Source organism: Nerophis lumbriciformis, linkage group LG04 (genome assembly GCF_033978685.3).
Source record: "Nerophis lumbriciformis linkage group LG04, RoL_Nlum_v2.1, whole genome shotgun sequence".
Taxonomy (NCBI): domain Eukaryota; kingdom Metazoa; phylum Chordata; class Actinopteri; order Syngnathiformes; family Syngnathidae; genus Nerophis; species Nerophis lumbriciformis.
The window spans coordinates 34,889,607-34,901,606 of NC_084551.2; the positions used below are offsets into that span (position 1 = coordinate 34,889,607).

General features: G+C 41.2%; 2 protein-coding genes and 1 non-coding gene across 3 annotated transcripts in view; 1 reads left to right on the top strand and 2 right to left on the bottom strand.

Moving 5' to 3' along the window:
• The window catches only part of deptor (DEP domain containing MTOR-interacting protein), a 100,234-nt gene extending 90,170 nt beyond the window's left edge, over nt 1-10,064 (bottom strand). The window contains exons 1-2 of the mRNA XM_061953474.1: nt 9,772-10,064; nt 9,606-9,695 (exon numbers count right to left, since the gene is read on the bottom strand). Coding sequence (XP_061809458.1) covers nt 9,606-9,695; nt 9,772-9,785 — 104 coding nt within the window. The 5' untranslated portion in view covers nt 9,786-10,064. The remainder of the gene's footprint in view (nt 1-9,605; nt 9,696-9,771) is intronic.
• On the bottom strand, nt 4,212-7,463 carry LOC133592824 (E3 SUMO-protein ligase ZBED1-like). Its single transcript, XM_061945503.2, has 2 exons — nt 6,702-7,463; nt 4,212-6,203 (listed from the first exon to the last, which is right to left on the bottom strand). The coding sequence occupies exon 2, from the start codon at nt 6,047-6,049 to the stop codon at nt 4,553-4,555; it is 1,497 nt and encodes a 498-aa protein (XP_061801487.1). The 5' UTR covers nt 6,050-6,203; nt 6,702-7,463; the 3' UTR covers nt 4,212-4,552.
• Nucleotides 10,065-11,129: 1,065 nt separating the features above from the next.
• On the top strand, nt 11,130-11,202 carry trnar-acg (transfer RNA arginine (anticodon ACG)). Its single transcript has one exon. It is a non-coding gene; the product is annotated as a tRNA-Arg (tRNA).
• Nucleotides 11,203-12,000: the final 798 nt, after the last annotated feature.

Sequence of the window (12,000 nt, forward strand, 5' to 3'; positions counted from 1 at the left end):
CCCCCCCCCCCCCCCCCCGGTTACTTTTCAATAACACTAGTTTGTTTTCAATTCTTGGCTTCGGTGTCTTTTTTACAACTCATTTGGTTTATACACTTTTATGTTGCGTTCTCCTACGATCCTAGACTCTGAGCCATCTGGGAACATAACACTTTGGCACGTGTTGCAGCCATGAAATTGTAAATTAATTATTATTTGCAAAAAAAATAAAGTTTATGAGTTTGAACATCAAATATCTTGTCTTTGCAGTGTATTCAATTGAATATGGGTTGAAAAGGATTTGCAAATCATTGTATTCAGTTTATATTTACATCTAACACAATTTCCCAACTCATATGGAAACAGGGTTTGTACATTTATTTTTATCAGCCTGTCATTTGTGATATGATTGCCGTGTGATAACGTGGACAAATAGAGGTGTGCATTGAGTCAACTTTAATTACAAGCTGTGTGTCAGGTGTGGGGTTTAACTCAAAAGTAAACCAGGAGAGGCAGGAATTGAAGGTCAAACAAAAGAAATGTGTCAATAATTAAACTGCACCATCATCCACAATCCCTCTGTGGGACAAGAACACGTTTTACTCTTTTCTGTGCGGTATAGATAGTAAAAAACTGCCAGCATGAGGCCGCTAACAATGCAGGTAATGGACAACGCTTCATTTACCTTCATATTAGCTAAGTAATAGCATCGTACACTTTGGTACATGATTTCTTGCAATGATACAGAGTCTATTTTTTTCCTCAACGAACCGCAGTTCCCCGGTGTCAGCAGCACTCATGCAGCCCCAAACCATGGCGCTACCACTCACCATGCTTGACTGCGGGCCAGACACAATTGTCTGGCTACTCACTTGTGTTGCAGCGACTTCAACAATCACGTGCTGCTGCCCCAAATGTCAACTATCATTTCTTACACAAAGAAATACTTTTTTTTTTAAAGCTGGACATCTTCCACTCTGAGAAGAGCTGCGGGATTCTCTGGGTTGTCAACAAGTGAAGTTTTGCTTTAGTGACCTCACATAGCCAGCTGGCAGCCTCCACATCCAGCTGTGCCAGTCAGGGACATGGACACACACTTTAGCAACCATAGACACACACTTTAGCAACCATAGACACACACTTTAGCAAACATAGACACATTTCAGCATTCAGAGACACACACTTTTGCATCCACAAATGTTAACATTTAGCATTCAAAAAAACACACTTTTGCATTCACAGACACACACCCAAGCATTCACAGACACACACCCAAGCATTCACAGACACACACCCAATCATTCACGGACACACACTCTAGCAATCACAGACACACATTTTAGCATTCACAGACACACACTTTTGCATTCATAAAAACACTTTAGCATTCATAGACAAACAATTTAACATTCACAGACACACACCCGAGCATTCACAGACACACACTTTAGCATTCACAGACACACACTTTAGCATTCATAGACACACTTTAGCATTCATAGATGCACACTTTACAATTCATAGACGCACACTTTAGCATCCACAAATGTCAGTATTCATAGACACACTTTAGTATTCAAGAATACACACTTTTGCATTCACAGACACACACTTTAGTATTCAAGAAAACACACTTTTGCATTCACAGACACACACTTTAGCATTTACGGACACACACTTTACCATTCACGGACAAACTTTGGCATTCATCGACACACACTTGAGCATCAATAGACACACACTTTAGCATCCACAGACACACACTTTAGCATTTCTAGACCCACACTTTAGCATCCATAGACACACACTTTAGCATCCACAGACACACACTTTAGCATCCACAGACACACACTTTAGCATCCACAGACATACACTTAGCATTCATAGACACACACTTTAGCATTCATAGACACACACTTTAGCATTCACGGACACACACTGTTGCACTCACAGACACACACTTTGGCATTCACAGACACACACTTTTGCGTTCACGGCAGACACACAGTTTAGCATTTACGGACACACATTTTAGCATTCATAGACACACACTTTAGCATTCAAAGAAACACACTTTAGCATTCATTGGCACACACTTTAGCATCCACAGACACACACTTTAGTATTCATAGACACACATTTGAGCATTAATAGACATACACTTTAGCATCCACAGACACACACTTTGGCATTCACGGACACACACTTTTGCGTTCACGGACACACACTTTTGCGTTCACGAACACACACTTTTGCGTTCACGGACACACAGTTTAGCATTTACGGACACACATTTTAGCATTCATAGACACATACTTTAGCATTCAAAGAAACACACTTTAGCATTCATTGACACACACTTCAGCATCCACAGACACACACTTTAGCATTCATAGACACACACTTAAGCATTTATAGACACACACATTAGCATCCACAGACACACACTTTAGTATTCATCGACACACACTTCAGCATTTATAGACACACACTTTAGCATCCACAGACACACACTTTAGCATTTATAGACCCACACTTTAGCATTCATAGACACACAATTCGGCATCCATAGACGCACACTTTAGCATCCACAAACGTTAGCATTCATAGACACTCACTTAAGCATTCAAGAAAACACACTTTTGCATTCACGGACACACACTTTGGCATTCACAGACACACACTTAAGCATTCTTAGACAGACACTTAAGCATCCACAGATCCACACTTTAGCACTCATAGACACACACTTTAACATCCATAGACAAACCCTTTAGCATTCACAGACACACACTTTAGCATTCATAGACGCACACTTTAGCATCCACAAACGTTAGCATTCATAGACACACACTTAAGCATTCAAGGAAACACACTTTTACATTCAAGGACACACACTTTAGCATTCATTGACACACACTTTAGCATTCACGGACACATACTTTTGCATTCATAGACAAACATTTCAGCATTCACGGACACACACTTTAGCATTCATAGACACACACTTTAGCATTCACAGACACACACTTTAGCATTTACGGATGCACACTTTAGCATTTTTGGACACACATTTTGGTATTAACAGACTGCAAATTTGGCATTCTCAGACTCAAACTTTAGCATTCAAAGACACACACTTTGGCATTCACAGACACACACCCTGGCATTCACAGACACACACTTTAGCCTTCACGAACACACACTTTAGCAATCACAGACACACAATTTAGTATTCACAGACACACACTTTAGCATTCACAGACACACACACACACGTGTTGAGTGACAGCACACTGACAACGTTGTGCTGACACAAGCTATTGCTCTCTGACAGCAATGAATGGGGGTGTTGTCACAGCAAACTGCACTAAATTGGAAACAATTACTTGTGCGGGGGAACGAGAGGAGGAAATTCCAGACATTATCTTCCTTTCAGCCTCTCTTCAGTGCTGGCACCACCACCACGGTGATGGGGACCACCCAGCAAGGTCAAAGAGCAACAACAACATTGCCAGGCAGGGCAGTTTTCTGTTATGTGATTTTTAGGTTATTAAAATGAACTGCAGCTCCCTGGTTCCGTTAGCACTCATGCAGCCTAAGACCGCGATGGTGCTTGACTGTGGACAGAACACAATTATCTTGCTACTCACTTGGGTTGCCAGTTATTCAGGCAAAAAAATCTATGTTTCTTCATTTAAATTGGCCGCAATTATTACAATAAACCGCAGCTCCCCCGTGCTGGCAGCACTCATGTAGCCTAAGACCATGACGCTGCCACCACCATGCATGCTTGACTGTTGACAGGACACAATATTCTTGCAACCCACTTTCCATTCAATAAAACAAAAATACCTGTGTTTTAAGTCAAATATACTAGAATGATTAAAATGAACCGCAGCTCCTTGATGCCGAAAGCACTCATGCAGCCCAAGACCATAACATTTTCACTACAGTGCTTGTCCCTAGGCAAGACACAATTATCATGCTCGTCACTTGGATTGACAGCTTAGTTAGACAAAATTATGTGCGTGTTGAGTGGAATTAACCGCGATGATTACAATGAACCGCAGTTCCCCTGTACTAGCAGCACTCGTGCAGCTTAAGACAATGACACTGTTACCACCATGCCTGACTGTCAACAGGTCACAATTTGCCTGTGACTCATTTTCCATGTATTTAGACTAGGGCTGCAGCTAACGATTATTTTTCTATCGATTAATCTATAGATTATTTTTTCGATTAATCGGTTAATCTATAGATTATTTTTTCGATTAATCTATAGATTATTTTTCCTTTTACCGATTATTTTTTTTATTTAAAATTAAGATGAAAAAAATAAATTTAGGCCAGTTTTTTCAAAAGGCATGGCTTTTATTTCCAAAAAAAAAAAGTATGGCCACTCAGTCAACATTGAAAACATGGCAAAACATTCTGTAACACTGTAAACATTTGTGCCAATCTAAATATTCTGGAGCACTGTAAACATTAAGTATTGCTTTTAAAATGTGCAAAATAAACATCCAGTCCAACACAGTACACTATAACCAATTCTACTCATTCCAGTGAGTGACTAACAGTTGTAATGAAGAAAGGTTAGCATGTCTACATGCTCTGGGGTGAGGCTGGTTCTTTTCTTGTTTACAATATTCCCAGCAGCTGAAAATAGGCGCTCAGAAGGGGTCGATGTGGCTGGAACTGAGAGGTAAGACCGAGCCAGCATTGCCAGATTTGGAAACCTTGCCTGATGTTCTTTCCACCATTTTAATGGGTTTTCATCCTTGGAAATGGGGGATTCTCCAAAATAAGACACTAACTCGTTTCTGACCATTTCAGCATCATTACTGTCATTGTTGTCTTCCTCATTGTTGCTGAGTTCATCTGAATCTGAGCCAAGAAGTGTGTCTAGTAAAGATACAGGCCGCCTGTCAGCATCTGGTCTTTCCACTTGCATTGCTGTGCCCTGTTGAGCGTGTGTCTCCTTTTCCCTTCTTTTCTCCTCCAGAACTATTGCATGCAGCTTGTATTGAACTTTTAAACACTCATCTGCAGTCAGGAATTTCAGCTTCCTGAATCGTGGGTCAAGTGCAGCTGCTAATATGCACACATTTGGTCCATCATCTTTGAATGTGGTCTCGGCTTCCCACCTGGATGTTATCTCACGTGCAGCAGTGACCTGGAAACCCTTGATTGATGCATTTTCAAAAGCAGTTTGTGTAACCTTCCGAAGCCCTTTGACCAGCAGAGGGACAGCGGAAACTGTTACATAAGATTCTCCACTCAGGTACACAGTTGCACATTCAAAAGGTTTCAGAACTTGTTCAAGTTCTTCAAGCAAGCTCCACTGGTCAGCCTTAAGATCCAGAAAATGCTTCCCTCTTTGAGTGACCTCCGGATCTGACAGAGTTGCTGTTATTGGCCACCTCTGCTCAAGCAGGCGACTAATCATGTAAAAGGAACTGTTCCATCTCACAGACACATCTTGTATGAGGCTGTGGTCTGGAGAACCCATTTGTTTTTGCTTAACCTTTAGTTTTGTACTGGATAGCTCACTTTTTCTGAAGTGCTCGACCAAACTTCTTGCTGCTCCTAAAGCTCTGCTGATGTGGTTGTCCTTTAGAGCATGGTTAACTACAAGCTGTAGAGTATGGCCAACACATCTGAGGGATGGAACACCATGTCTTTCCTCAAGAACTCTTAAAGCTGCAACAACATTTGCAGCATTGTCATGTACAATGACTTGTACTAGTTTTATGTTTATTTCAAACTTATTGACAACATCCTCAATCCAAGAGGCAATGTTTTCTGCAGTGTGCTTTTCATTGAGGGGCATTGTTGTCAAGTTAATTGAGGTAAGCTCCCACTCATCATTAACAAAGTGAATGGTGACACCAAGGTAAGCTTCAGTGGCCATACTTGTCCATGCATCAGTTGTGAGTGTCAGTTTTCCTTTCACATTTTTCAGGATTGCTTTGACTTCATTCATTTTCTTTGTGTATTTTTGCTCCATAAGCTTAGTGAAGTGGGTTCTTGATGGTAGTGTGTAGCCAGAGTGAAACCGTTTGATCATTTTTTGAAACCATTCCCCTTATACCATATTTAATGGCCTCATGTCTATGACCATCATTTCCAGGACACCATCAGTCAGGTCAGCGGCCACTTGGGGTGTGCATTCAGTCCCATGCCTCTTTGGAAAAAAATCCTGGACACTGCTTTGTCGTTTGCTGCAACATAAGAGACAACAATTAATTTTCATTTTAAATATACCCAAATACAGCTTACTTTAATACAAAAGGTTCATTAAACTACACACATTATCTTGTTAAATTGGTTTAATAACACAACAATGATAGTATGATTAAAGTGAAGTTAATTGTTCGTTTGTACATAGTATATGTAACTGTTAATGTTGTAAAAGGTATTTGCACAACTGATTAACGTTAGCGTTAAAGATAGTATATGTAACTGTTAATGTTGTAAAAGGTATTTGCACAACTTATTAACGTTAGCGTTAAAGATAGTATATGTAACTGTTAATGTTGTAAAAGGTATTTGTACAACTTATTAACGTTAGCGTTAAAGAGGAGCGCGTCTTTGTAAACACTGAACAGGCACGCCAAACGCGCCTCTCAGAGCGAAACGGTGCTTTAGTTTATGAATTTACAACGCAGATACAAATGACACATTCATGTTTTTGTGTAATGATGACAACTTATACTCACGCGGATGATTGACTCGTTGATGGTGATGGGAAGAACGCTGTCGGATGTTTTCTTTTTAGATGCTCGTTCATAGCCGTTGTGCTGCTGTGATACGCCATTTCCGCTCGACACAGTGTGCATAAAACAACATTATTAGGCCGTTTATTAAAATACTCCCACACTTTTGACGACTTTTGGCGTGATTTTTTCCCCTCGCTCGCATCGTTTGCTCTGCGCTCCGCCATGACAGTGGTGTGACGTAAATATGCGACGCTTCGACGCACAAAAATGACGTCGACGTATTTACGTAACCGATGACGTCGACTACGTCGACGCGTCGTTTCAGCCTTAATTTAGACAAAAATGCCTGTGTTTTGAGTCAAATGATCCGTAATCATTACCGCAGCTCCACGGCAGCACTCATGCAGCCCCAGACCATAACGTTATCACTACCACACTTGGTGACACAATTATCTTGCTACTCATTCGGGTTGCCAGCTAGTTAGACAAGATCACCTGCACGTTGAGTCAAATCTGCTGCAATGATTACTATAAACCACAGCTCCCTGGTGTAAGCAGCACTCAGGCAGCTTAAGACAACAACGCTGTAACCACCATGCCTGACTCTCAACAGGCCACGATTTGCCTGTGACTCATTTGCCATGTATTTAGACCAAATGCCCGTACTTTGAGTGAAATTATACATCATTATTACAAACCCCGTTTCCATATGAGTTGGGAAATGGTGTTAGATGTAAATATAAACGGAATACAATGATTTGCAAATCCTTTTCAACCCATATTCAATTGAATGCACTACAAAGACAAGATATTTGATGTTCAAACTCATTTTTTTGCAAATAATAATTAACTTAGAATTTCATGGCTGCAACACGTGCCAAAGTAGTTGGGAAAGGGCATGTTCACCACTGTGTTACATCACCTTTTCTTTTAACAACACTCAATAAATGATTGGGAACTGAGGAAACTAATTGTTGAAGCTTTGAAAGTAGAATTCTTTCCCATTCTTGTTTTATGTAGAGCCTCAGTCATTCAACAGTCCGGGGTCTCCGCAGTCGTATTTTACGCTTCATAATGCGCCACACATTTTCGATGGGAGACAGGTCTGGACTGCAGGCGGACCAGGAAAGTACCCGCACTCTTTTTTTACGAAGCCACGCTGCTGTAGCACGTGCTGAATGTGGCTTGGCATTGTCTTGCTGAAATAAACAGGGGCGTCCATGAAAAAGACAGCGCTTAGATGGCAGCATATGTTGTTCCAAAACCTGTATGTACCTTTCAGCATTAATGGTGCCTCCACAGATGTGTAAGTTACCCATGCCTTGGGCACTAATGCACCTCCATACCATCACAGATGCTGGCTTTTGAACTTTGCGTCAATAACAGTCTGGATGGTTCGCTTCCCCTTTGGTCCAGATGACACGATGTCGAATATTTCCAAAAACAATTTGAAATGTGGACTCGTCAGACAACAGAACACTTTTCCACTTTGCATGAGTCCATCTTAGATGATCTCGGGCCCAGAGAAGCCGGCGGCGTTTCTGGATGTTGTTGATAAATGGCTTTCGCTTTGCATAGTAGAGCTTTAACTTGCACTTACAGATGTAGCGACCAACTGTATTTAGTGACAGTGGTTTTCTGAAGTGTTCCTGAGCCCATGTGGTGATATCCTTTAGAGATTGATGTCGGTTTTTGATACAATACAGCCTGAGGGATCGAAGGTCACGGTCATTCAATGTTAGTTTCTGGCCATGCCGCTTACGTGGAGTGATTTCTCCAGATTCTCTGAACCTTTTGATGATATTATGGACCGTAGATGTTGAAATCCCTAAATTTCTTGCAATTGTACTTTGAGAAATGTTGTTCTTAAACTGTTTGACTATTTGCTCACGCAGTTGTGGACAAAGGGGTGTACCTCGCCCCATCCTTTCTTGTGAAAGACTGAGCATTTTTTGGGAAGCTGTTTTTATACCCAATCATGGCACCCACCTGTTCCCAATTAGCCTGCACACCTGTGGGATGTTCCAAATAAGTGTTTGATGAGCATTCCTCAACTTTATCAGTATTTATTGCCACCTTTCCCAACTTCTTTGTCACGTGTTGCTGGCATCAAATTCTAAAGTTAATGATTATTTGCAAAAAAAAAATAAGTTTATCAGTTTGAACATTAAATATGTTGTCTTTGTAGTGCATTCAATTGAATATGGGTTGAAAAGGATTTGCAAATCATTGTATTCCGTTTATATTTACATTTAACACAATTTCCCAACTCATATGGAAACGGGGTTTGTACAATAAACCGCAGCTCCGCAGTGCTGGGAGCACTCATGCAGCCCCAGGCCCTTAACGTAATCACCACGCTTGGCCCTAGGCAAGACATAATTATCTCGTTAGTCATTCGGGTGGCCAGCTAGTTAGAAAAGAACACCTGCTTGTTATGTCAAATCTGCTGAAACAATTACTACAAACCGCAGCTCCCCGTGGACTGGAAGCACTCATGCAACCTAACGCCATGGCACTGCCACCAACGTGCTTGACTGTCCACAGGACATAATTTGCTTGCTACTCATATAGACACAGATGCGTGTTGAGTCAAATTAGCCAGAATGGTTGCAATGAACCACAGCTCCCTGTTGCCAGGAGCACTCATGCAGCCCCCAAGCTATGATGCAACATTCTACCACCCCTATGATTGACAATTATGTTTATCTTCTGGGATGAAATCAATATTGCATGTTGTAAATCTTGTTTGTGATTCACACAGCGGATGTAATCATCCACTCATGCGGCCTGTGTCAGTGTCACCCGACATATTTCCACGCGTATCGCGGCTCCACATCATGCGCGATGTGGTGGGATCACATGATCTTCCCCACGGAGCGAGACGAGGGCGAGTGGATCTACCTGAGCTGCTCCCCGGTAACGAGCTTTTCCGCCAGGCGCTCCAGCTCAGCAGCCTTGGTCTGCATGCTGATGCCGATACCGTCCATGTCTCTGTCGACACACAGAGAGATATCACGTGGTGTTGCAACAGTACGATGCGATGCCGGCCTTGGGTGTGCTCGCTTACCTTTTAAAAAACATGAAGAAGAAGAGTAGTTGACGTTTAAATCGTCCCAGCGAGTGAAAGATCAAATGTGTGACAGTGAAGCAGCTCCATCAGCTGCAGACTTTTTTTCTCTCCCTCCTCCAATATGTTTCAACACGTTAATTCATGTCTCCGTCATCGTGCACCGCGGCCGTCCTCTTCATCGATGAATCTTCGATTAGGTCCCGTAGATGTTCGGGTGTGTTCGTCGCGCATAAACATTGAGAAGGACCGCACATTTTCCTCCATACAGTCTCCCGCATGGGGAGGGGCGGGGTGACATCACTGGGGGCGTTAACGGAGGGGGCGGAGTATAGTATAGTATAGTATTTGTGTGCGCTCGTTTTTATTCACAGTAGGTCCCCAGAAAAAAAGTCACATACACTTTTGAGTGCAATGTAACCGGGTAACTAAATCTGTATTTACGCATAACTGTAGATAATGTCAGTCTAAACTTTGATCATGCATACATTTTCAGCGTATGGACTTAATATTGGCTGTTTTGCCAACTTTACGAGGTTACTTGAAGGCATCATCAGACAGTACGAGACATGAAGAAACCGTAGTATTGTTCGATTCCAGTTCGTCCCCGTTTATATAGTTTCAATATAGATGCCTTTATTCGGCATGTGCCGCACGATGTACAGTATTGTCTTACCGTACAAGTTGGGGACGAATTGAGGGGAGGGAAAAAGACGAAGAGGACAGGGTTCGAATTCCCGGACACGGCTAAGTCATAAATAACGTTGCATTTTTTTCGTTCTTTTTTCCTTTCCTGCAAGTGTGACGCGTTACAACATATTAGTGTGAATTTAGTTCAATAGACAATTGGTATTCTAACTTGCATTTTACAGTGTAAACCATATATACTTATGTAATTTTGACCGCGGGCATTTTATCTCGCAAGTAGCTCCATATGATTGTTTTTTTTTACTTACACTTTTTTTTTTTAAATGTCCCTTTCATGAGGATATTTTCAAAAACATATATCAGTCCTCCAAACCGAAAAGAAAAAGAAAAAAGTTTTTACACAACAGCTAACACAAAATACAACTTATTTGGAGGTAAAGGATGGACTCGTGGAGACGATTGGCTGTCACGTGCAGCGCATTGTCCCAGCGTGAAATGTGATTGGCTCTCCAGTCAGGCTGGTGACGTAACTGGGCACGAACCTCCAACTACCCAACTAAAATGTGTTTGTTTACCTGCTAAATGAGTAAAACACATAATTGTTTTAAAACAATTATTCGTGTTGCTTTACGCATATAATGTTTCAATTTAAGACATGAAATGGTTCTATAACTGTGGTAAAAACCATTTATTGTTGACAGCGACCTAACGGGCCAGTGGCGCAATGGATAACGCGTCTGACTACGGATCAGAAGATTCCAGGTTCGACTCCTGGCTGGCTCGATTTTTTTTTTTTTTTTTTTACTTAATGATTTTATTTCATGTTAAACCCCCCAAAAAACAATAGTCGATCAATAACTGTACTGCTTTCTAACCAGTATTTGTGTCTTGGCATAGATAAATGCCCGCAAAGTAATCCATGACTGCCTCCTGCTGGTTACCCTGCATCATGAATGAAGTACATATTTATTTAAAAAAAAAAGTAAATTCTCATCGTGGATGACCGCATGCTTACGCTTATCAACAGCGACTACAATACAGCAAATAAAGCAAAGATCAGAAATTTAGTGAGCAAATATGTTAAAACTGGAAATGTATTTGAAAAACTATGTAATTAAATCATAAAGGAAAGAACACACTGATGTTGGTTCATTAATTGTCATTAATTGTTAAATAATTAATTGTTAAATCACACAGCTTAGAAAAGGTGAAAAAAAAAACCTAAAATGTTTGTTTATAAATGAAAGCGTATTCTCTGGAGAGCTAAGGGTGGGTCAATGAGAAAACAATTGAAGAATATGGCTCAGTGATTGGACAGAATGATGGTCGGAATACAGCTCAGTGATTTATTAATACACTAAATTGCCAAAAGTATTTGGCCACCCATCAGATGATCATGATCAGGTGTCCTAATCACTTGGCAGGAGCTCAGTGATTTCCAGCGTGGCACTGTCATAGGATGCAACAAATCCAGTCTTGAAATTTCCTCGCTCCTAAATATTCCAAAGTCAACTGTCTGCTTTATTATAGGAAAATGGAAGAGTTTGGGAACAACAGCAACTCAGCCACCAAGTGGTAGGC

Bases quoted from the DNA above. Each gene is read 5' to 3' on its own strand.
- LOC133592824 (XM_061945503.2), bottom strand. From the start codon at position 6,049: ATGATCAAACGGTTTCACTCTGGCTACACACTACCATCAAGAACCCAC.